A 24760-nucleotide genomic window follows, 5' to 3' on the forward strand; every position below is an offset into this window, starting at 1 on the left:
AAGAGAGCTCCTCTTCTCCCTGTCTCTCTTTCTGTCCTTTTTACCCCTCGATCTCCCGCTCTCTTTCTTTCTCTCCTTCACTTTCTCTGATTCTCTCTTTCTTTCTCTCCTTCACTTTCTCTGATTCTCTCTTTCTTACTTTCCGTTCACTTACGTACAGACACACACACCTGCACAACAACACACACACATACATACAGAGACACACACACCTGCACAACAACACACACACACATACAGAGACTTACACACCTGCACAACAACACACACACATACATACAGAGACACACACACCTGCACAACAACACACACACATACATACAGAGACACACACACCTGCACAACAACACACACACATACAGAGACACACACACCTGCACAACAACACACACACATAAATACAGAGACACACACACCTGCACAACAACACACACACATACATACAGAGATACACACACCTGCACAACAACACACACACATACATACAGAGATACACACACCTGCACAACAACACACACACATACATACAGAGATACACACACCTGCACAACAACACACACACATACAGAGACACACACACCTGCACAACAACACACACACATACATACAGAGACACACACACCTGCACAACAACACACACATACATACAGAGATACACACACCTGCACAACAACACACACACATACATACAGAGATACACACACCTGCACAACAACAACACACACACACATACAGAGACACACACACCTGCACAACAACACACACACATACATACAGAGATACACACACCTGCACAACAACACACACACATACATACAGAGACACACACACCTGCACAACAACACACACACACATACAGAGACATACACATACACACACCTGTACAACAACACACACACATACATACAGAGACACACACACCTGCACAACAACACACACACATAGAGATACACACACATACACACACCTGCACAACAACACACACATACATACAGAGACACACACATTGGATAAACCACACACGTTTATACACACATGTTGTAAACCACATAACCACACATGCACACAACGACACACACGTGCTGTTAACCACACCATTCTGTAAATCCCAGAAACATATCATATTTGTTACACAGACACACAAGCACACACACACACTGTCCCTGACGCAAACACACACACAGTGACACACGCACACAGAGAGGGAGAGAGAGAGACATGATGATGGGCCCAAATTGACCCGAATGTACTCCCCTCAACCTCACGCTGCAATCATAACAGACTGTATTTCTCGGTTCACTCAGGCGTCTGTTTTCGTGTATTTGATATTTTCCCGTTGGAAATGAAGGCCTATTACCACCAGTGTTGATGGAATGTTGTATCATTATTCAGCCAGCGTTGTCATCTGAACAGACAGATGCTTTGCTGCTTTTATCCCCTGGACGAGCTTATGACGAGCAGCGATGCATTGGAGGTTGAAAAGACAGAGGGAGAGGGGGCGTGGAGGGAGAGGGGGCGTGGAGGGAGAGGGGGCGTGGAGGGAGAGGGGGCGTGGAGGGAGAGGGGGCGTGGAGGGAGAGGGGGCGTGGAGGGAGAGGAGGCGGAGAGGGGGCGTGGAGGGAGAGGGGGCGTGGAGGGAGAGGGGGCGTGGAGGGAGAGGAGGCAGAGAGGGGGCGTGGAGGGAGGGGGGGCGTGGAGGGAGAGGGGGCGGAGAGAGAGGGGGCGTGGAGGGAGAGGGGGCGTGGAGGGGGCGTAGAGGGAGAGGGGGCGTGGAGGGAGAGGGGGCGTGGAGGGAGAGGGGGCGTGGAGGGAGAGGGGGATGGGGCGGGGGAGGAGGGAAGAGGGAGGGACAAAAGAGGGGAGAAAGTGTGTGTGTGTGTGTGTGTGTGTGTGTGTGTGTGTGTGTGTGTGTGTGTGTGTGTGTGTGTGTGTGTGTGTGTGTGTGTGTGTGTGTGTGTGTGTGTGTGTGTGTGTGTGTCAGGAAAGCCTCTCGAGGGTACTTGAGTGTGAAAACTGTAAAGGCTTTTCAAACCAGTTCTCATGTATAGAGAGCCATCATTTAGAGGTCACCTCCCAAATCCCCTGTGAAAATGATCACACAGACTACTGTAGGTGAACACTGGCTTACTGGAATACTCAAATAGATTCTGATTGTGATGTATCCTTGCTTCAGCCCTTGCGGTAGGCTGTTATTCACTGATCTATCGTGATTGGTGGAAAGCATTTTTCAACCTCCATCGATTCTCTGTTTGTTGATTATTTCAAGGAAGTGGGAATATATCTTCAGTGTGTTCAGTCTAAATTCACTTTCTCCTTTTTCATTCACTCGCTTCCTTCACTAGCTCAGTCCCACTTCAAAACGGTGACTAACATGTGAGCGGAATTGAGTGACAGTCATTTGATAGGGTGATAGCGAAGAGGAGAGGAGAAAGCCTGGTGATGTGGAGAATCAGAGCTGGTGAGAAGCCTCTGAATGTTGACTCACTCAGGACTGGATGGGGATTCCATGGAATGAAAGCAAGTGGGGTGAACAGAAAATTAGAAATGGAATTGGGCCCCTCTGTCAGTTAATATTATGGTCGTGTTCATTTGGACACTCAATGGAAAACGTTTTAAAACATTTTGCTTTGGAAAATTGAAAATGGGAATTTCTTATTGGACAAGTCAAGGTAGTCCCTCCTTGTTTCAGTCCATTTTCTTCCATTTCGTTCCCGAATGAGCACGACCCAGCTGCTAAAAGACCTCTCCTAGTCACTATCTCCCACCTCTCTCCCAGGGCTCAACGAGTGCTCACTCAACAACGGCGGCTGTTCTCACATCTGCCAGGATCGACCAATAGGCTACGAGTGCCAGTGTCCCACCGGGTACAAGCTACTGGACAAGAGGACGTGTGGAGGTGAATATTGAGAACACACACAGGCTAGACACACACACAGTACAGTGTAGACACACACTCGCACAGAAGTAGTACACTATACTCTCTCTCTCTCACACATACATACATACATACATACATACATACATAGTACGTACATAGTACGTACATATACATACATACACACATAGTACATACATACATACATACATACATACATACATACATAGTACATACATACATACATACATAGTACATACATACATACACACATACATAGTACGTACATCAATCAATCACTCAATCACCAAGGTATGTGGCAACGTCAAGCACTGCAAGGACCGCTCTGAGGAGCCCAAGAAGGAGTGTGGTAAGAATACACACACACACAATAAGTAGTATAGTATAAACACACACACACAGTAAGTAGTATAGTATAAACACACAGTAAGTAGCATAGTATACACACACACACACACACACACAGTAAGTAGTATAGTATACACACACAAAGTAGTACAGTATACACACACACACAAAGTAAGTAGTACAGTATACACACACACACATACAGTAAGTAGTACAGTATACACACACACACACATACAGTAAGTAGTACAGTATACACACACACACAAAGTAAGTAGTACAGTATACACACACACACAAAGTAAGTAGTACAGTATACACACACACACACACAAAGTAAGTAGTACAGTATACACACACACACACAAAGTAAGTAGTACAGTATACACACACACACAAAGTAAGTAGTACAGTATACACACACACACAAAGTAAGTAGTACAGTATACACACACACACACACAAAGTAAGTAGTACAGTATACACACACACACAAAGTAAGTAGTACAGTATACACGTACAGTATACACACACACACACACACACACACAAAGTAAGTAGTACAGTATACACGTACAGTATACACACACACACACACACACAAAGTAAGTGGTACAGTATACACACACACACAGTAAGTAGTACAGTATACACACACACACATACAGTAAGTAGTACAGTATACACACACACACACATGCAGTAAGTAGTACAGTATACACACACACACAAAGTAAGTAGTACAGTGTATACACACACACACATACAGTAAGTAGTACAGTATACACACACACACATACAGTAAGTAGTACAGTATACACACACACACATACAGTAAGTAGTACAGTATACACACACACACATACAGTAAGTAGTACAGTATACACACACACACACATACAGTAAGTAGTACAGTATACACACACACAAAGTAAGTAGTATAGTATACACACACACACACAGTAAGTAGTACAGTATACACACACACACACAAAGTAAGTAGTACAGTATACACACACACACACAAAGTAAGTAGTACAGTATACACACACACACATACAGTAAGTAGTACAGTATACACACACACACATACAGTAAATAGTACAGTATACACACACACACATACAGTAAATAGTACAGTATACACACACACACATACAGTAAGTAGTACAGTATACACACACACAAAGTAAGTAGTACAGTATACACACTGACCGTCCTTGAGGTTATGTCTCTTTTATGATTACAGTACAGACTGCTATCTGAGGAGAAACGGGAAGACTGGAACTCACAGAACCTTCCATATGTTTTTCTCTCTGAAAGACAGCTTATTGAATTGCAGCTTTTAAGCCACATATTTTATTTTACCAAGAGAAACCAGCTTGGTCCAAGGTGACAAATCTCTTTATCCCCACATTTAATGCACAACTACACACTCTCTCACACACACACACGCACAGACGGATGTACATTTACATATGGTTCATTACATTTAGAACATCTGCTAAATACCCCCCCCCCCCCCCCCACTGAGCTATTAGTCCAGTGTGATTGATAACCCCCCCCCCCCACTGAGCTATTAGTCCAGTGTGATTGATAACCCCCCCCCCCCCCCCCCACACTGAGCTATTAGTCCAGTGTGATTGAACCCCCCCCACTGAGCTATTAGTCCAGTGTGATTGATAACCCCCCCACTGAGCTATTAGTCCAGTGTGATTGATAACCCCCCCCCCCCACTGAGCTATTAGTCCAGTGTGATTGATAACCCCCCCCCCCCCCCCCCCCCACTGAGCTATTAGTCCAGTGTGATTGATAACCCCCCCCCACTGAGCTATTAGTCCAGTGTGATTGATAACCCCCCCCCCCCCACTGAGCTATTAGTCCAGTGTGATTGATAACCCCCCCCCTATTAGTCCACACTGAGCTATTAGTCCAGTGTGATTTAACCCCCCCCACTGAGCTATTAGTCCAGTGTGATTGATAACCCCCCCCCCCCCCCCACTGAGCTATTAGTCCAGTGTGATTGATAACCCCCCCACTGAGCTATTAGTCCAGTGTGATTGATAACCCCCCCACTGAGCTATTAGTCCAGTGTGATTGATAACCCCCCCCCCCCCACTGAGCGACTAGTCCAGTGTGATTGATAACCCCCCCCCCCACTGAGCTATTAGTCCACTGAGCTATTAGTCCAGTGTGATTGATAACCCCCCCACTGAGCTATTAGTCCAGTGTGATTGATAACCCCCCACTGAGCTATTAGTCCAGTGTGATTGTCCATAACCCCCCCCCCCCCCCCCCCCCCCCCACTGAGCTATTAGTCCAGTGTGATTGAAACTCCCCCCACTGAGCTATTAGTCCAGTGTGATTGATAACCCCCCCCCCCCCCCCCACTGAGCTATTAGTCCAGTGTGATTGATAACCCCCCCCCCCCCTGAGCTATTAGTCCAGTGTGATTGATAACCCCCCCCCCCCACTGAGCTATTAGTCCAGTGTGATTGATAACCCCCCCTCCTCCATTCCTCCTCAGACATTGATGAGTGTGATTGATAACCCCCCCCTCCATTCTTCCTCAGACATTGATGAGTGTGATTGATACCCCCCCTCCTCCATTCCTCCTCAGACATTGATGAGTGATTGATAACCCCCCCTCCTCCTCCATTCCTCCTCAGACATTGATGAGTGTGATTGATAACCCCCCCTCCTCCATTCCTCCTCAGACATTGATGAGTGTGATTGATAACCCCCCCCCCCCTCCTCCTCCATTCCTCCTCAGACATTGATGAGTGATTGATAACCCCCCCTCCTCCTCCATTCCTCCTCAGACATTGATGAGTGTGATTGATAACCCCCCCCTCCTCCATTCCTCCTCAGACATTGATGAGTGTGATTGATAACCCCCCCCTCCTCCATTCCTCCTCAGACATTGATGAGTGTGATTGATAACCCCCCCCCCTCCTCCTCCATTTCTCCTCAGGCATTGACGAGTGTGATTGATAACCCCCCCCTCCTCCTCCATTCCTCCTCAGACATTGATGAGTGATTGATAACCCCCCCTCCTCCTCCATTCCTCCTCAGACATTGATGAGTGTGATTGATAACCCCCCTCCTCCTCCATTCCTCCTCAGACATTGTTGAGTGTGATTGATAACCCCCCCTCCTCCATTCCTCCTCAGACATTGATGAGTGTGAGAACCCCAACGCCTGCAGCCAGATCTGCATCAACTACAAGGGAGACTTCAAGTGTGAATGTTACCAAGGCTATGAGATGGACCCCGTCACCAAGACCTGTAAAGCAGAAGGTGAGGGAGGGAGGGGTTGGTTGGTTGGAGGGAGGGAGGGAGGGAGGGAGGGGTTGGCTGGTTGGTTGGTTGGAGGGAGGGAGGGAGGGGTTGGCTGGTTGGTTGGTTGAAGGGAGGGATGGGTTGGTTGGTTGTTTGGGTGGTTGGTTGGTTGGAGGGAGGGAGGGAGGGGTTGGTTGGTTGGAGGGAGGGAGGGGTTGGTTGGTTGGTTGGAGGGAGTAGGTGGGTGGTTGGAGGGAGGGAGGGGTTGGTTGGTTGGAGGGAGGGAGGGGTTGGTTGGTTGGTTGGAGGGAGTAGGTGGGTGGTTGGAGGGAGGGAGGGGTTGGTTGGTTGGAGGGAGGGAGGGGTTGGTTGGTTGGTTGGTTGGAGGGAGTAGGTGGGTGGTTGGAGTGAGTGAGGGAACACTTCCGTGTTCCTCCTCCAAGACTGTGGTTATGTGTCACGATCGTTGGAATAAATGGACCAGCGTGCCTAGAGTTTCACATGTTTAATAATTGAAACCAAAACAATACAGAACAAACGAAACGTGAAGTCAATGCAGTGCTCACAGGCAACGACACAAAAGCAAGAGCCCACAACAAACAGGTGGGAAAAAGCTGCCTAAGTATGATCCCCAATCAGAGACAACGATAGACAGCTGCCTCTGATTGGGAACCATACCAGTCCAACCTAGAAATAAAGAAACTAGAAATGCCCACCCTAGTCACATCCCGACCTAACCAAAATAGAGAAGAAAGGATCTCTAAGGTCAGGGCATCTAACACACCTAACAGGTGTCAGTATGACTACTGATTCCCTCCTCAACACACACAGACACACACACACACACACAGACAGACACACACACACACACCAGTGGAGGCTAGTGGGAGGAGCTATAGGAGGACAGGTTCATTGCAATGGCTGGAATGGATTAATGGAACGGTATCAAACATATGGAAACCACATTTATTATATTCCAGCCAATACAATGAGCCCATCCTCAAATAGCTCCTCCCACCAGCCTCCACTGGCACACAGACACAGACACACAAAGACAGACACACACACACACACAACGAACACACACAATCACCACTGTTCCTTTAGTCAATGAGCCACTAAAGTGTGACTTTCACTCTCCTGCCAATTAGGACAATTCTGTTTAAGAGTCTAAACAACGACGTATTTTTCGGAGAAGATGAGAAATGTCCCTCTTGGCAGTGTTTACTTTTTTTAAAATTCGGGAAAGATTTGAAGAGGGACTCACGTCTTTTCAAAATTAATTAGTTGTAATGAGCTAAGCTGCTGTGACACACCTTTTGAGCCTGGAGGGCATGAAGCATAATTAGAATGACACGTTCACAGTCTGAATCAGTTTGTCGCTAAAGCTAGTTAGAAAAGTGGTCTAATGGAAAATAATGTACCGTTGTCTTTATTTTTTTTCTCATCAATCTACACACAATACCCCATAATGACATCACAATACCCCATAATGACATCACAATACCCCATAATGACAAAAGCAAAAATAGGTTTTTAGAAATGTTTGCAAATGTATTACAAATAAAAAACAGAAAACAGAGACTCGAAATTGAGCTCAGGTGCATCCTGTTTCCATTGATCATCCTCGAGATGTTTCTACAACTTGATTGGAGTCCACCTGTGGTAAAATAAATGATTTGCAAAGTCACACACCTATCTCTATAAGATCCCACAGTTGACAGTGCATGTCAGAGCAAAAACCAAGCCATGAGTTCGAAGGAGTTGTCCGTAGAGCTCCGAGACAGGATTGGGTCGAGGTACAGATCTGGGGAAGGGTACCAAAAAATGTCTGCAGCATTTTATGTCCCAAAGAACACAGTGGCCTCCATTATTCTTAAATGGAAGAAGTTTGGAACCACCAAGACTCTTCCTAGAACTGACTGCTCGGCCAAAATGAGCAATCGGGGGAGAAGGGCCTTGGTCAGGAAGGTGACCAAGAACCCGATGGTCACTCTGACAGAGCTCTAGAGGTCCTCTGTGGAGATGGGAAAACCTTCCAGAAGGACAACTATCTAGGCTCCAGATAGAATATAGCTGTAGGCACAGATCTAGGATCAGCTTCCCTTAACTTAAAGCTACAATCCGTAGTGGGTGAAACGTTCAGTTGCGATATAGACAGAAACAAAGACATCCGTTTCCCTGATCTGGGATCAGATTCTCCTTTCCTAATCCTAACCTTAACCATTAGGAGTAAAAAAAACACAAACTGACCTTAGATCAGCACTTAAAGCAGCTTCACCCTACTCTTGAGCTCCAGTTGAAATAGCAGTTGAGTGGATCCATATCCTTATAGTTCCCTGAGAACAACCAGATACCGGGATACTGAACGCTTCCCCGTTCAAAGTCAATGATCTGGCTGGTTTCACTTTGTTCAAGGTTGTTTAACCTCAGTGGGATCGTATCGGCTTGTCTTTGTGACTCAGTATTGAGTCATGACCGTGTTATGAGTCAATGAGCTCTGTGGGCAAAGTGGATGTGTGTGTGTGAGATACTGCTCGGTGTGTGTGTGTGTGTGTGTGTGTGTGTGTGTGTGTGTGTGTGTGTGTGTGTGTGTGTGTGTGTGTGTGTGTGTGTGTGTGTGTGTGTGTGTGTGTGTGTGTGTGTGAGATACTGCTCGGTGTGTGTGTGTGTGTGTGTGTGTGATACTGCTCGGTGTGTGTGTGTGTGTGATACTGCTCGGTGTGTGTGTGTGTGTGTGTAATGCTGTTTGCTGTTGTTACTGATCTATATCTTGTGTTAGATAATGCGGAATGCGGAAGGTTAATAACGCGTGGACAGACTGATCGATACTGACACTATTCAGCAGTTTGGAATGTTTTAATGAGAGATCATGTCCGTCTTCCTCGTGGTTTTAGGGGAGAACTGTGTTCAGCTAACTTTAGTTTCATATTATGTCATGTAGAATCATAGGCTGAAATTCAATGGTAGCGGACAGGAGTTTCTGAAATGCAATTTCTCTCAGGTGTGTTGAAGCTGTCAACCACTATATGGCTGACTCACCTTTTTGAAATTGCTTTCAGTGTGTACTAAAAGATGTATGCGTTGTGGACATATTTATTAGATGCAAGGCCACATCAGTCCTGTAAATATTTGTTTGAATTCCAACTGTGGTAGATTGTTTACTTGTCTGATGAATGAATTCTGGGCATAAGAATAGAATAGAATTTTCCATTTCCATTTGAGTCATTTAGCAGATGCCGTTATCCAGAGCGACTTACAGTCAGTGCATTATGGGTGAAATAAGTCGACCTCTCCACTTTCCCTTTCCCCAGGGAAGTCTCCCTACCTGCTGTTCACCAACCGTCAGGAGATCCGTCGGGTAGACCCGGTGAAGAGGGACTACCGCCAGGTGCTTGCCACCCAGAAGAATGCTGTGGCGCTGGACGTAGACGTGGCTAATAACCGTCTGTTCTGGTGCGACCGCTTCCACCGTAACATCTACAGGTAACGGTATTTTTCCCGGGAATCTTCCAACTGGAATTTCTGGAAAAACCTGGGAACTTTGTGAAAGTTTACGGAATTTTGCAACCTTACTTGACCCTGACTTGAACTATTATGTATTACTACTTTTGGATATATTTAATGAAGTCATATGATTCAGTACTGGTACCTCTTTTCTCTTTGTAAGAAAAAAAGAAGATAGCCGCCACAGCAGTACATTTTCTAATAATTAGCCAACCTTTCGACAGCAAGCTGCCTTCTTCAGGGTTTCTGTCAGACCTCTCTTACCTCTACCTGGTGTCTCTTACCCCACGTGGGGCTGCTCTAATTGGAACAGTGTCCTCATTATAGAAGAGAGAGCAGGTCTCACAGGACAACCCTATTCAGAAGTGTGAGTGACACCCTGTCCTCTACCACTCCTCACCGCCCTGGTCATTAGATAGAAGACAGCTCCCTATGTGAACAGCTGTTATTCTGGACAGAGTGTTTCACCATCAGACACCCGACCGTGAAATGAACTCCGTTAAAGGGATAGTTTGACATTTTGGCAACTAAGCACAATTTTTTGTACTTGCACAGAGTCAGAGAAACTTGTGGATACCATTTGTATGTCTCTGCAGTTTGAAGGAAGTTGAAGGTTTCTGAAGCCATAACGTTGCATCGACGTAAGTCTACAGGAGCAGCATAAAGCCATGTCCAGCCAGAAGTGAGCTTCTTTAAAAGCGATTTCCCCGCTACGGAGATCAGCTCAAGCATAAATCACCTTTTAAAATTAAATCGCAATCACAGGTTGTCTATTTTGCGTTGAATTCTGGTCCTGACTTTCGAGGTAGCTAACGCGAGACTTTGAGTGTCTTTGACACCCCTATCTATTACCATGTTCACATGTTCCTCTTCAGTGCTCTGATCCCAGAGGCGGGCGACCCGTCCCAGCAGGTGACCCTGGTGGACTCTGGCTCTCTCCTCTCCCCTGAGGGCCTGGCCCTGGACTGGGTCCAACACAACCTCTACTGGACCGACTCGGGCCACAAGACCGTCTCGGTGGCCTCGGCCTACGACGGCCTCAAGAGGAGGGTCCTGGTCGACACGGAGCTCAGCGAGCCCAGAGCCATAGCGCTGGATCCGCAGCATGGGTAAGTGTGGGTGGTGGTGGGGGGGGGGGGGGGTTGTTTGTGTTGGTGCAAAACACCTCGGAAATCAAAGGGCCAACGATGAAAAGACAACGCCGACAAGTCGACAACCAATGCACTTTCACCAGTAATATATATCATATCCAGTGTGCTACAGGTACAGATTGTCCTCAACCAGACACCGTACTTGTGATATGTTTTTATATTACGTCAGCAACATCAGTTGTGATGAATGAGAGTTGGACACATGTAAATGTGTACACGTGTTTGGTAATATGTAGTATGTTCATCCACGTCAACATGCATACGGTGGTATCATATTGGTTTTTCGATCTCCTTCTAATGGAACAGAATACTGTATACCATTTAGCAGATGCTTTTATCCAAAGCGACTTAGTCATGCGTGCGTATATTTTACGTATGGGTGGTCCCGGGAATCGAACCCCACTACCCTGGCGTTAGAAGTGCCATGCTCTACCAAACTGCACTACAGAGGAGATGAGGACCACTGTTATTCTCCTCCTCAGGTTCATGTACTGGACTGACTGGGGCACCCGAGCCAAGATCGAGAAGGCAGGGATGAACGGGGTGGACCGACAAGTCCTGGTGTCAGACAACATTGAGTGGCCCAACGGCATCACCCTGGGTAAGAATACACACGCATACACACATATATATATATATATATACATACACACACACACACACACACACACACACACACACACACAGGAATTGACCATTATAGTTGAGCGCCTTGTATATACCCTGGTGAATGCTTTGTTTTGAACAATAACAGATTGGTTCTTTAAGCAGCCTTGAAACTATATGTTCATCTATAGCCTTCTCACTAGTTTTGTTAAATAGTTACGTTTGTTACATAGTGAACTCCTCTCCAGGAGTTTGCAACTTCAACTTCTTGATTTAAACCCAATTGATTGTTTGACTAAATATTTCAGTGAGCATTGTTTTCAGAGCAGAGTAGATACATTATTTACTGTATGCCTGTCTGCCCAAGTGATCGTCTAATGCCTGTGTGGGGGGGTGCGTGTTTGTGTGTGTGTGTGTGTGTATCAGACGTAGCCAACAGGCGTCTTTACTGGGTCGACTCCAAGCTGCACCTGATCTCCAGTGTGGACTTGAACGGGGCTCATCGCAGGACACACCTGTCCTCCTCAGAGAGACTGGGACACCCCTACGCACTGGCCGTGTTCGAGGTGTGTGTGTGGTTTTGCTGCTCTAAGGGGAACATCTTGTGAGTGAAGTTTTGAGAGAGCAGAGGGATGAGCTAGGTATCTGTAGGCACGATTTAAATGAGAGAGAGAGAGAGAGAGAGAGAGAGAGAGAGAGAGAGAGAGAGAGAGAGAGAGAGAGAGAGAGAGAGAGAGAGAGAGAGAGAGAGAGAGAGAGAGAGAGAGAGAGAGAGAGAGAGAGAGAGAGAGAGAGAGAGAGAGTGTCAGGGAGAGAGTCAGGGAGAGAGGGAGAGAACCAGAGTCAGGGAGAGAGGGGGAGAGCAAGAGAGCAAGAGAGAGAGGGGGAGAACAAGAGAGCAAGAGAGAGAGGGGGAGAACAAGAGAGCAAGAGAGAGAGGGGGAGAACAAGAGAGAAGAGAGAGAGGGGGAGAACAAGAGAGCAAGAGAGAGAGGGGAGAGAACAAGAGAGCAAGAGAGAGAGGGGGAGAACAAGAGAGCAAGAGAGAGAGGGGGAGAACAAGAGAGCAAGAGAGAGAGGGGGAGAACAAGAGAGCAAGAGAGAGAGGGGGAGAACAAGAGAGCAAGAGAGAGAGGGGGAGAACAAGAGAGCAAGAGAGAGAGGGGGAAACAAGAGAGCAAGAGAGAGAGGGGGAGAACAAGAGAGCAAGAGAGAGAGGGGGAAACAAGAGAGCAAGAGAGAGAGGGAGAACAAGAGAGCAAGAGAGAGAGGGGGAGAACAAGAGAGCAAGAGAGAGAGAACAAGAGAGCAAGAGAGAGAGAACGAGAACGAGAGCGAGAGAACGAGAGCGAGAGAACGAGAGCGAGAGAACGAGAGCGAGAGAACGAGAGCGAGAGAGAGAGAGAGAGAGAGAGCGAGAGAGAGAGAGAGAGAGAACAGAGAGCGAGAGAGAGAGAGAGAGAACAAGAGAGCGAGAGAACAAGAGAGAGAGAACAAGAGAGCGAGAGAACAAGAGAGAGAGAACAAGAGAGCGAGAGAACAAGAGAGAGAGAACAAGAGAGCGAGAGAACAAGAGAGAGAGAACAAGAGAGCGAGAGAACAAGAGAGAGAGAACAAGAGAGCGAGAGAACAAGAGAGAGAGAACAAGAGAGCAAGAGAGAGAGAACGAGAGCGAGAGAACAAGAGAGCAAGAGAGAGAGAACGAGAGCGAGAGAACAAGAGCGAGAGAACGAGAGCGAGAGAACAAGAGAGAGAGAACGAGAGCGAGAGAACAAGAGAGAGAGAACAAGAGAGAGAGAACGAGAGAGAACAAGAGAGCGAGAGAACAAGAGAGAGAGAACAAGAGAGCGAGAGAACAAGAGAGAGAGAACAAGAGAGCGAGAGAACAAGAGAGAGAGAACAAGAGAGCGAGAGAACAAGAGAGAGAGAACAAGAGAGAGAGAACAAGAGAGCGAGAGAGCAAGAGAGCGAGAGAGCAAGAGAGAGAGAACAAGAGAGAGAGGGAGAGAACCAGAGAGAGTCAGAGAGAGAGAGATAACCAGAGTCGGAGAGAGAGAGAGAACCATATATAAATGTATACTGTAGCTCCATTATAATTTTTACATACTTTCTATCTAGCTTTAGTTGTTCAAGAGTGGCCTGAAGTGGGGGTTTTTTTCTCCCCGTATGGACTCGGGAGAGACAAAGGTTGAGAGTGAAACACAACCCTGCCAAGGTTGCTTGGCAACTGCTTCTTGACACGATACTTAAGCCCGCCACGGAGTCGCTAGAGCACGATGGGACAATGGACATCCCGGCCGGCCACACCCTCCCCTAACCTGGATGATGCAGGGACAATTGTGCGTTGCCTCATGGGTCTCCCGGTCGTGGCCAGCTGCTGTGCCTTAGACCACTGCGCCACTCAGGAGGCCCGGCCTGGAGTGTTTTTAACCAATTATTTATCAGTCGTATGGCTTAGGGGTAGAAGCTGTTCAGGGTCCTGTTGGTTCCAGACTTGGTGCATCGGTTCCTCTTGCCGTGCGGTAGCAGAGAGAGCAGTCTATGACTTGAGTGACTGGAGGGGCCATTTTTAGGGGCTTCCTCTGACACCGCCTGGTATAGAAGTCCTGGATGGCAGGAAGCTTGGCTCTAGTGATGTACTGTGCCATACGCACTACTCTCTGTGGCGCCTTGCGGTCGGACGCCAAGCAGTTTCCATACTCAGTGGTGATGCAGCCAGTCAAGATGTCCTGCATCCCCGCCATCACACAATTACTGTTGTTGTTCACGCAATCCAAAAACGGCCCATTACAAATCACATTCTGGGTCAGGTGAGCATCATTTGAAAGCCTGTCCTATTACTAACGTGACTAGCTAAGTTATACAATAGGATATTACAGTGTTAGGCTGTTAGGCTTTCAAAATGCAATTCAGGGAAACGGATCATCATTTTGCAGTGGCGCGTATTCATGGATGCCAAAAAATGTACCAAACAAACATAATTTAGCTTTCGTCTCTATTTGTTTCATAATTTTCCTTCGATTCTCTAGAGGCTGAATGTATCTCACTGGAGAAAGCATTAGAGAGAGCGAAACAGCGCCCCTCTGTCTCTGTATGTGTAGGCCATGTATCTGATGCTGTCTGGTCATAAAGAGTATGACATTGTTGCCGCCTGTAGCATTGAAGGCAACGGAAGTCAGCGAGCATTTGGCCTCCCTTTGATGGAGATAGAGATTAGATTTGTGGTTTTTTACTTCATTCTCCGTACTGGCCAATGATTATAAAGGCTATTCTGATTCAAACATTAATTAATACACATTGTGGCACTGGACTAAGAGGATGGAAGTTCAATATGTTACTAGATGTAGTAGGTTGTTAACTCGCTGGCTCATCGTTGCCCATGAAAGGAAGTTAGGCTAGCGAGCAAACATTTTAACCAGGTAGTCTAGTACAACAAAAACTAAAAGTGTGTACAGTATGACAGAGATAGTCCGTGGCACTTCTCTACTTGCAGGGTGAGTGTTTTTTCTACTTACACACACACACACTATTCATAAACTCTATAAAGCCTCCATTAGTACACAGTCACCTCCTGCCCTATACCTACCTCTCTATAACACACACACACACACACACACACACACACACACACACACACACACACACACACACAAGCGCCCACAGAAAACAGAACCATGGACAGCCACATCATATTTAGTTTACAATGGTTGGACTAAATCGTTTTTGGTATCTTTTAGTTATCACTGTATTAGACTAAGCAGAGGTGATTTTTATAATGTTGAAGTGTAAATGGTGCTGGAATAGTGGAGGCAGCTCCTGTTTTCTTTGTGATTTGCGGTAACTCTCTGTGGTTCTAAGTCAATAGTTGTTTAGTGGTCCAAAAAATGTCAGGAACTTTAGCTTGCTTCACCATGCTTTAGGTCATATCACTGTCTGTTACTGTACATGCAATATGCTTTGTGGACTTCACCTGACAGAGGTTGCTCTCCGGTTTTGTGATAAAACAAACTGTGTCTTCTTATTGTCTCAGCATTAGCCATATACAGTGGGGAGAACAAGTATTTGATACACTGCCGATTTTGAAGGTTTTCCTACTTACAAAGCATGTAGAGGTCTGTAATTTTTATCATAGGCACACTTCAACTGTGAGAGACGGAATCTAAAACAAAAATCCAGAAAATCACATTGCATGATTTTTAAGTAATTCGATACCATCTACTGCATCTTGTCTATGCCGTTCTGTACCATCACTCATTCATATGTCTTTATGTACATATTCTTTATCCCTTTACACTTGTGTGTATAAGGTAGTAGTTTTGGAATTGTTAGGTTAGATTACTTGTTGGTTATTACTGCATTGTCGGAACTAGAAGCACAAGCATTTCGCTACACTCGCATTAACATCTGCTAACCATGTGTATGTGACAAATAAAATTGATTTTTGATTTGATTTGAAGTAATTCATTTGCATTTTATTGCATGACATAAATATTTGATACATCAGAAAAGCAGAACTTAATATTTGGTACAGAAACCTTTGTTTGCAATGACAGAGATCATACGTTTCCTGTAGTTCTTGACCAGGTTTGCACACACTGCAGCAGGGATTTTGGCCCACTCCTCTATACAGACCTTCTCCAGATCCTTCAGGTTTTGGGGCTGTCGCTGGGCAATACGGACTTTCAGCTCCCTACAAAGATTTTATATTGGGTTCAGGTCTGGAGACTGGCTAGGCCACTCCAGGACCTTGAGATGCTTCTACAGAGCCACTCCTTAGTTGCCCTGGCTGTGTGTTTCGGGTCATTGTCATGCTGGAAGACCCAGCCACGACCCATCTTCAATGCTCTTACTGGGGGAAGGTTGTTGGCCAAGATCTCGCGATACATGGCCCCATCCATCCTCCCCTCAATACGGTGCAGTCGTCCTGTCCCCTTTGCAGAAAAGCATCCCCAAATAATGATGTTTCCACCTCCATGCTTCACGGTTAGGATGGTGTTCTTGGGGTGGTACTCATCCTTCTTCTTCCTCCAAACACGGCGAGTGGAGTTTAGACCAAAAAGCTCTATTTTTGTCTCATCAGACCACATGACCTTCTCCCATTCCTCCTCTGGATCGTCCAGATGGTCATTGGCAAACTTCAGACGGGCCTGGACATACGCTGGCTTGAGCAGGGGGACCTTGCGTGCGCTGCAGGATTTTAATCCATGATGGCGTAGTGTGTTACTAATGGTTTTCTTTGAGACTGTGGTCCCAGCTCTCTTCAGGTCATTGACCAGGTCCTGCCGTGTAGTTCTGGGCTGATCCCTCACCTTCCACATGATCATTGATGCCCCACGAGGTGAGATCTTGCATGGAGCTTCAGACCATGGGTGATTGACCGTCATCTTGAACTTCTTAAAATTTGTTATAATTGTGCCAACAGTTGTTCTACAATTTTATCCCTGATGTCCTTACACAGCTCTCTGGTCTTGGCCATTGTGGAGAGGAGTCTGATTTTGATTGAGTGTGTGGACAGGTGTCTTTTATACAGGTAACGAGTTCAAACAGGTGCAGTTAATACAGGTAATGAGTGGAGAACAGGAGGGCTTCTTAAAGAAAATCTAACGAGAGCCGGAATTCTTACTGGTTGGTAGGTGATGAAATACTTATGTCATGCAATAAAATGCAAATTAATTACTAAAAAATCATACAATGTGATTTTCTGGATTTTTGTTTTAGATTCCGTCTCTCACATTTGAAGTGTACCTATAATAAAAATGACAGAGGAAGTAGGAAAACCTGCAAAATCGACAGTGTATCAAATACTTCTCCCCACTGTATATCACGGTGTCAAATATATCACAGTGTCAAATATATCACAGTGTCAAATATATCACAGTGTCAAATATATCACAGTGTCAAATATATCACAGTGTCAAATATATCACAGTGTCAAATATATCACAGTGTCAAATATATCACAGTGTCAAATATATCACAGTGTCAAATATATCACAGTGTCAAGGCATATGAACTAACAGGTTATAGAGCAAACAGCGCAGTCATCACAACACATAGGTTGTTATAAGGATTTTATTATTTTCTGTCCCGGCTTCCCCAGTGGTTTTACCCAACGCAACGCTACTGTGATAGACTAACATAGGCTCATTGTGTTCAGAACAACTCAGGGTATAACACCATGTCTTCTTGAAACTGTACATCTAACACAGTGATAATAAATGTTGACACTGTGTATGACATGAGTTTTATGGTATGGAAATGTGAAGTGCACAAACAGGCGTTTTGGCTAGCTTGTGTGTCCTCTTAATTTACTGCATTTCCCTCACTCAGACAACAAAAAAATGTCAAAAGTGGTCCAGTTAGCGGGAGGGATGGGGGAGCAACTTCTTGTGGCGTGCGGTGCTCAAGTTCAGATTGTCTGTCAGTCAAAACCCATACAGTAACTGGACAGCCACTACATTCCAATATAGGCATTTATTATAGTGGTTTATTGTAGATGTTTATTATAGGGGTTTATTATAGGGGTTTATTATAGAGGTTTATTATAGTGGTTTATTATAGGGGTTTATTATAGGGGTTTATTGTAGGGGTTTATTATAGGAGTTTATTATAGGGGTTTATTATAGTGGTTTATTATAGGGGTTTATTATAGGGGTTTATTATAGGAGTTTATTATAGGGGTGTATTATAGGGGTTTATTAGTGCCCAAATCTGTCATTTTCAACCCGGGGGGGGCTAGCCAAGCGCTTAAGCGAGTTGGGTTGGGCCAGTAACTGAAAGGTCGCTCGTTCGAATCCCCGAGCCGACAAGGTGAAAAATCTGGGGATGTGTCCTCATTCCTCCTGTAAGTCGCTCTGGATAAGAATGTCTGCTAAAATACAAAAATAAAATAATGTGTGTCTGCTGTGCTGTGTTCCCCTCTGGGATAACAGACTGTTTGGAATAAACTGAGGAAACAGGAGAGGAGCTGAGCTCTGGCCAGATCTCTGTTGTTCTTAGTGCCACACACACACTGCAGGCAGGGCCACAACACTGGCACATATGGTTGTGCAGGCACAGCTTTGACACACTGGCACACACACATAACAACGTTTTACTGCTGGCCCTAGTCACATGGCACACACAGACAGGCTGGAGGCTGGGTCGGGGTGGGCCAGAGGGAAGTGCAAGTCTGTGCGTGTGTGTGTGTGTGTGTGTGTGTGTGCGTGCTAACAGTCAAAAGTTTGGACACATCTCAAAAATGTTTTACTATTTTCTACATTGTAGAATAATAGTGAAGACATAAACACTATGAAATAACACATATGGAATCATGTAATAACCAAAAAAGTGTTAAACAAATCTAAATATATTTTAGATTCTTGAAAATAGCCACCCTTAATCCTCGATGACAGCTTTGCACACTCTTGGCACACTCTCAACCAGCTTCACCTGGAATGCTTTTCCAATGGTCTTGAAGGAGTTTGAACGTTGTAAAATAAATGTACACGTACAATTTATTCAATCATTTCATCTAAACCACTCGCGCGTGGCAACGAGCGTCTGCGTAGGCAGGCCCTAAAGTAGAACTTTAGTTCTATTTTTGACGCTTGACACACTGCAAGTCCTGCCATCTCCTCATTGGTTTTTAGGAGCATACACCCACGTGGGTGATTGAAAGATGAACTGAGGCCCACACTCCAGTCCAGTGGCCAAGAGATTATTAGAAATTCTTAGTTTCCCCTTTTTATCTGTGGATTAAATGTCAGAGTAGACAACACAAGATCCAGAAGAAAATGACCTTGTGCATTTCAGGTAAAATAACAACAAAATGTTTATATCCCAGGACAAATTAGCTAGCAACAGCAAGCTAGCTAAATAGGTCAAATTAGGTAGCAACAGCAAGCTAGCTAAATAGGACAAATTAGGTAGCAACAGCAAGCTAGCTAAATAGGACAAATTAGGTAGCAACAGCAAGCTAGCTAAATAGGACAAATTAGGTAGCGACAGCAAGCTAGCTAAAAAGAACAAATTAGGTAGCAACAGCAAGCTAGCTAAATAGGACAAATTAGGTAGCAACAGCAAGCTAGCTAAATAGAACAAATTAGGTAGCAACAGCAAGCTAGCTAAATAGAACAAATTAGCTAGCAACAGCAAGCTAGCTAAATAGAACAAATTAGGTAGCAACAGCAAGCTAGCTAAATAGGACAAATTAGCTAGCAACAGCAAGCTAGCTAGCTAAATGTCCATGAATTTTTCATTTTGATATTTTAACCTGCGTGTGAATGTACAAAATCAACATGCGCGCGATGACGCACGCGGACGCACGCGGACGCACGTGGTTGTCCGGTCTAGCCAGCATGTAAGTGTGTGTCAGTTTCATTTCACAGCCAGTTTAGGCACTGTGGTATTTACCCTGCTGCTTTAAAGGCTCTGCATGGTCAATCCACTGTGGTAATGACATTGTTTTAGTCCACTGTTCAAATTCCTAAAGAGACTCCTAACGCTCCGCTCCTAAACTCCCAGCTCCGTACTCTCCTCTCCATACTCTCCTCTCCGCTCCATACTCTCATCTCCGCTCCGTACTTTCCGCTCAGGACTCTCCGCTCCCTACTCTCCGCTAAGCTCCGTACTCTCCTCTCCGCTCCGTACTCTCTGTCCTCTCCGCTCCTTACTCTCCGCTCCCTAATCTCCTCTCCGTACTCTCCGCTCCCTACTCTCCGCTCCCTACTCTCCGCTCCCTACGCTCCCTACTCTCCGCTCCCTACTCTCCTCTCCGTACTCTCCGCTCCCTACTCTCCGCTCCCTACTCTCCGCTCCCTACTCTCCTCTCCATACTCTCCGCTCCCTACTCTCCTCTCCGTACTCTCCCCTCCCTACTCTCCGCTCCCTACTCTCCTCTCCGTACTCTCCTCTCCCTACTCTCCTCTCCCTACTCTCCTCTCCCTACTCTCCGCTCCCTACTCTCCGCTCTGTACTCTCCTCTCCCTACTCTCCTCTCCGTACTCTCCGCTCCCTACTCTCCTCTCCGTACTCTCCTCTCCGTACTCTCCTCTCCGTACTCTCCTCTCCGTACTCTCCTCTCCGTACTCTCCTCTCCCTACTCTCCTCTCCCTACTCTCCTCTCCGTACTCTCCTCTCCGTACTCTCCGCTCCCTACTCTCCTCTCCGTACTCTCCTCTCCGTACTCTCCTCTCCCTACTCTCCTCTCCGTACTCTCCTCTCCCTACTCTCCTCTCCCTACTCTCCTCTCCCTACTCTCCTCTCCGTACTCTCCTCGCCGTACTCTCCTCTCCCTCCTCTCCTCTCCCTACTCTCCTCTCCCTACTCTCCTCTCCGCTCCGTACTCTCCGCTCCCTACTCTCCTCTCTGTACTCTCCGCTCTCTACTCTCCTCTCCGTACTCTCCTCTCCGTACTCTCCGCTCCCTACTCTCCTCTCCGTACTCTCCGCTCCCTACTCTCCTCTCCGTACTCTCCGCTCCCTACTCTCCTCTCCGTACTCTCCGCTCCATACTCTCCTCTCCGTACTCTCCGCTCCATACTCTCCTCTAGGTTTACAGGTTTAGATTTACATTACACACACGCACCAGGTTTACATTACATTTCGCATACAGAGATGGGATTTCGCATACAGAGACAGGATTTTGCCTGCAGCTCCTGAGCTGGTTGTTGCTGGAGTAAAACGTGTGCTTTTATAAGCCCATTCAAGGCGCTACAGAGGGTAGTATGTACTGCCCAGTACATCACTGAGGTCAAGCTTCCTGTCATTCATGACCTCTATACTAGGCGGTGTCAGAGGAAGGCCCAAAAAATTGTCATAGACTCCAGTCACCCAAGTCAAAGACTATTCTCTCTGCTACTGGAGCGCCAAGTCTAGGTCCAAAAGGATCCTTAACAGCTTTTACCCGCAAGCCATATGAACAATTATGGCTTCAAATTATCACCCGGACTATTAGCATTGACCCCCCCCCCCCCAATTTGTTTTGACACTGCTGCTACTCTCTGTTTATTATCTATCCATAGAAACCAGATGGCATGTTTGCTTGTTTGATTCGTTTTTGGATTTATCGACAAACGGCCTGGCCTGTAAGGTCAGGAATGATATATCCATATTTAGTTTTGTTATGTTTCGACATCTCCTTTTGTTCGGGTATTCGGTCTGGCTGGGAAGCTTCCATTGCTGGAGAACACTGAATCCAGAAAATATCTATTTGAGGATCAACCATTGATCAATTCTTTTAAGTAAAAAGTATCCTCACTGTATAATGCTGAATAATTGTGTTGAGATATTTCAATGTTAAACAAATGACTTTGATCATTAACACTACAATTAAAATGGCTGCTGTAGTTGTGGCTATTTCCAGCGATGCAAAAACTGATGTCAAGGAAAATGGAAAATGAGACCCGGAGCAAGGTTGTGGGTGGAAATGCCCCAAAGGAGACTGTTTTACCTATTTTTATCATGGAGAGAGAAATCCTGACAAAGGAGGCCATTGCCAACCCCATTAAGGAGGAGGAGCTCTACCACAGTAGTCTCATACAGGAAATTCATACAAATCACTTGAGGCCAGTACAGAGAGTACGTGCACTCTGGCGTAAATATATATATATATTCTGAGTAAGGAAGCAAAGCTTCTGATCAGAGGAATAACAGTCAGAGGAAAACATGTTGTGTTCAAAGAGAATAATCTGTTCAGTTTGAAGTGGCGCGTGGCTGACCAGAACTACATACAATTAAACAACTACCTGAATCAGCTGATTATAGTGTTGTGACTGAGTTTCTGGCTAACGCTGGATGTAAGCTGGTGGGGAGAGTGATGAGGCGCGTGATAAGATACAAGGGTCAACTTACAAACTGCTCCAATGGAAATCCTTTGTATATGTTGAAGCAGCATCCATCATTCCTAGAACACGATCTGTTAAAGATGGGCCCCTAACTGGATCAAAGTATTTTATGATGGACAAGGTCCTGCACGTAGACAGGACTGGCTGACACAATCCCACACTAGAGGGGGTCAGGAGATGGTAGAGTACAGTCCTACTACACTGGACAACGTAAGGTACATAGAATAAATGTTTTCACACTGTGTGCAGGATAACAATCCTGTCCCTATGGGCAGGGCAGACGTATCACGTATCTCAGCTGAAATGACTGAACGTGATAGAAGATAATAATTCCTCGGCTCCCAAGGACAAAGACGGAGTGAATGAAACATCGGAGTTGGTACCTGGTGAGCCGGAGTCTGCAACAGTGACCTCTCGTTCCAAGAAGAAGAAGAAGAAGAAGAAGAAGAATAAGAGGAAAAATGCTAAAATGAAGCTGGGAAAGTGACTAGTGACAATCATAACCCGATAGAAAACGTTGAGGTAAATAAGAGACCCCGAAGGCGGTGCAACTCTCTGGGGAATACAAAAGAAGGCAGCCAAACATCAACGCTGGCCTTCATTCAAACAATCCGGAATCAACATACACCCAAGCGGCCCAGGCTACCAAGCTCCCCATCAGAGTCTGGAGTAACAGTAGGTCACCTGCAGAAAAACATGATATGGAGGATGTCATTCTGGGAGAAGTGGAGAAAAGTCCCCCTAATTAGCCATCCAGATCGAAATCTTTGATGAAGGATTGAAATAATCTATATTTGAGTAACCAAAATTATCTGGTTCATAGGACATTCTGTGTATGTGAGCGTAACTTCTGTCGCTAACGTGGCTTTTCAAGAGGATGAGCAATCTGCCGATAATTAAATTTTAATGCCAACTCTTTATACATGTCCCTAACAAAACCCGCCTTCGAGACAGAAACTCAGTTCCCTTAACACAGGTATTAGAACACATTGTACCTTGAAACTTTTTCAAACCGTTTAATCAGGTTAAAGTGCTCTGGAACCCTCGTTCCAAGCCTAGAGGAATACTGCGAGGGCATCTTAATATGCATAGCATTATCCCTAAGAGTGAACAGGTGGAACATTTATTGAACGACCTCTAATCTAGATGTTAGAGGTGTTTACAAACAGACCTGATCAAATAATTAAGTCTTACTAACTGGCATATCTGTCCACAATGTTACATTGGGGGATAGAAAGATTACTAAAAAGAGATTTAAGAACCATATTAATCTGCAACAGTACGATAACAAAATCCAGAAAAGTGAGCAGAGTAACAACGATGCACCTATAAGTCAAATTGTCTGGCCTGATCTGATAAGCAATGAAGACCCAGAGTCTGGATACAGAACATTTCTGTCAGCTATTGACAAATTGGATACCTCTTTTACTAGGAAATGTCCATGTAAACCAAGACGGAAAACCTCTCTACCATGTCTTAACGAGGACCTCTGGAGGCAGATGAGGGAACGGGATTTTTCCTTGGAAAAAAAAGAACTGAAGTCTGGTAAGAATGATGACAGATGTATATTTACAGCACTGAGAAATAAAGTGGTTAGGAATATAAAAATAAAAAAAGAAAAAGCAGAGTTCTTTCTTAGAGTGATCAATGAAGGAAAAGGAAATGGCAAAGTGATTTGGGAGAATCTCAACAAACTTAGAGGGAGAGGAGCTGAAAAGGCCAAAAACCATCCTGAATTAAAGGTTAATGGGATTCTAATTCAAGACTCCAATTTCATATCCACCACCTTTAACATTTTTTTTGACTCTGTCAGGGAACTGGCTCAAAGATTTTCAACCAAGACCACAGTTCTCACTACAATAGATAATACTAAACCAATATTCAGAATTCCTGAAATCTCAGCATCAGCAGTGGACAGTGTTATTTGCTTCTTCAGGAGCTCTAGAACGAACAATGTATTTTGGCATAGAAACTGTATTCCTGAAGAGACACAAATATTCTCTGATTGCCCGTATTGTCCACATAGTTAATCTTTCCATCAAATATGGGTTCTTCCTCAATGCTTGGTAGTCTGCTGCAATGATACCTGTTTTATAATCTGGTGACCCAACACTGGTGGAAATTACCGAAATATGAGCATTCTTCC

The 24760-nt window shown here is 45.4% G+C and overlaps 1 protein-coding gene across 1 annotated transcript in view; it reads left to right on the forward strand.

The window, feature by feature from the left end:
* Positions 1-24760, forward strand: part of LOC139377244 (low-density lipoprotein receptor-related protein 8-like) — a 166253-nt gene that overhangs the window by 126820 nt on the left and 14673 nt on the right. The window contains exons 8-13 of the mRNA XM_071120250.1: positions 2777-2896; positions 6418-6543; positions 9840-10011; positions 10908-11141; positions 11666-11784; positions 12216-12355. Of these exons, the coding sequence (XP_070976351.1) occupies positions 2777-2896; positions 6418-6543; positions 9840-10011; positions 10908-11141; positions 11666-11784; positions 12216-12355 (911 nt within the window). The remainder of the gene's footprint in view (positions 1-2776; positions 2897-6417; positions 6544-9839; positions 10012-10907; positions 11142-11665; positions 11785-12215; positions 12356-24760) is intronic.

Source organism: Oncorhynchus clarkii, chromosome 20 (genome assembly GCF_045791955.1).
Source record: "Oncorhynchus clarkii lewisi isolate Uvic-CL-2024 chromosome 20, UVic_Ocla_1.0, whole genome shotgun sequence".
Lineage (NCBI taxonomy): Eukaryota > Metazoa > Chordata > Actinopteri > Salmoniformes > Salmonidae > Oncorhynchus > Oncorhynchus clarkii.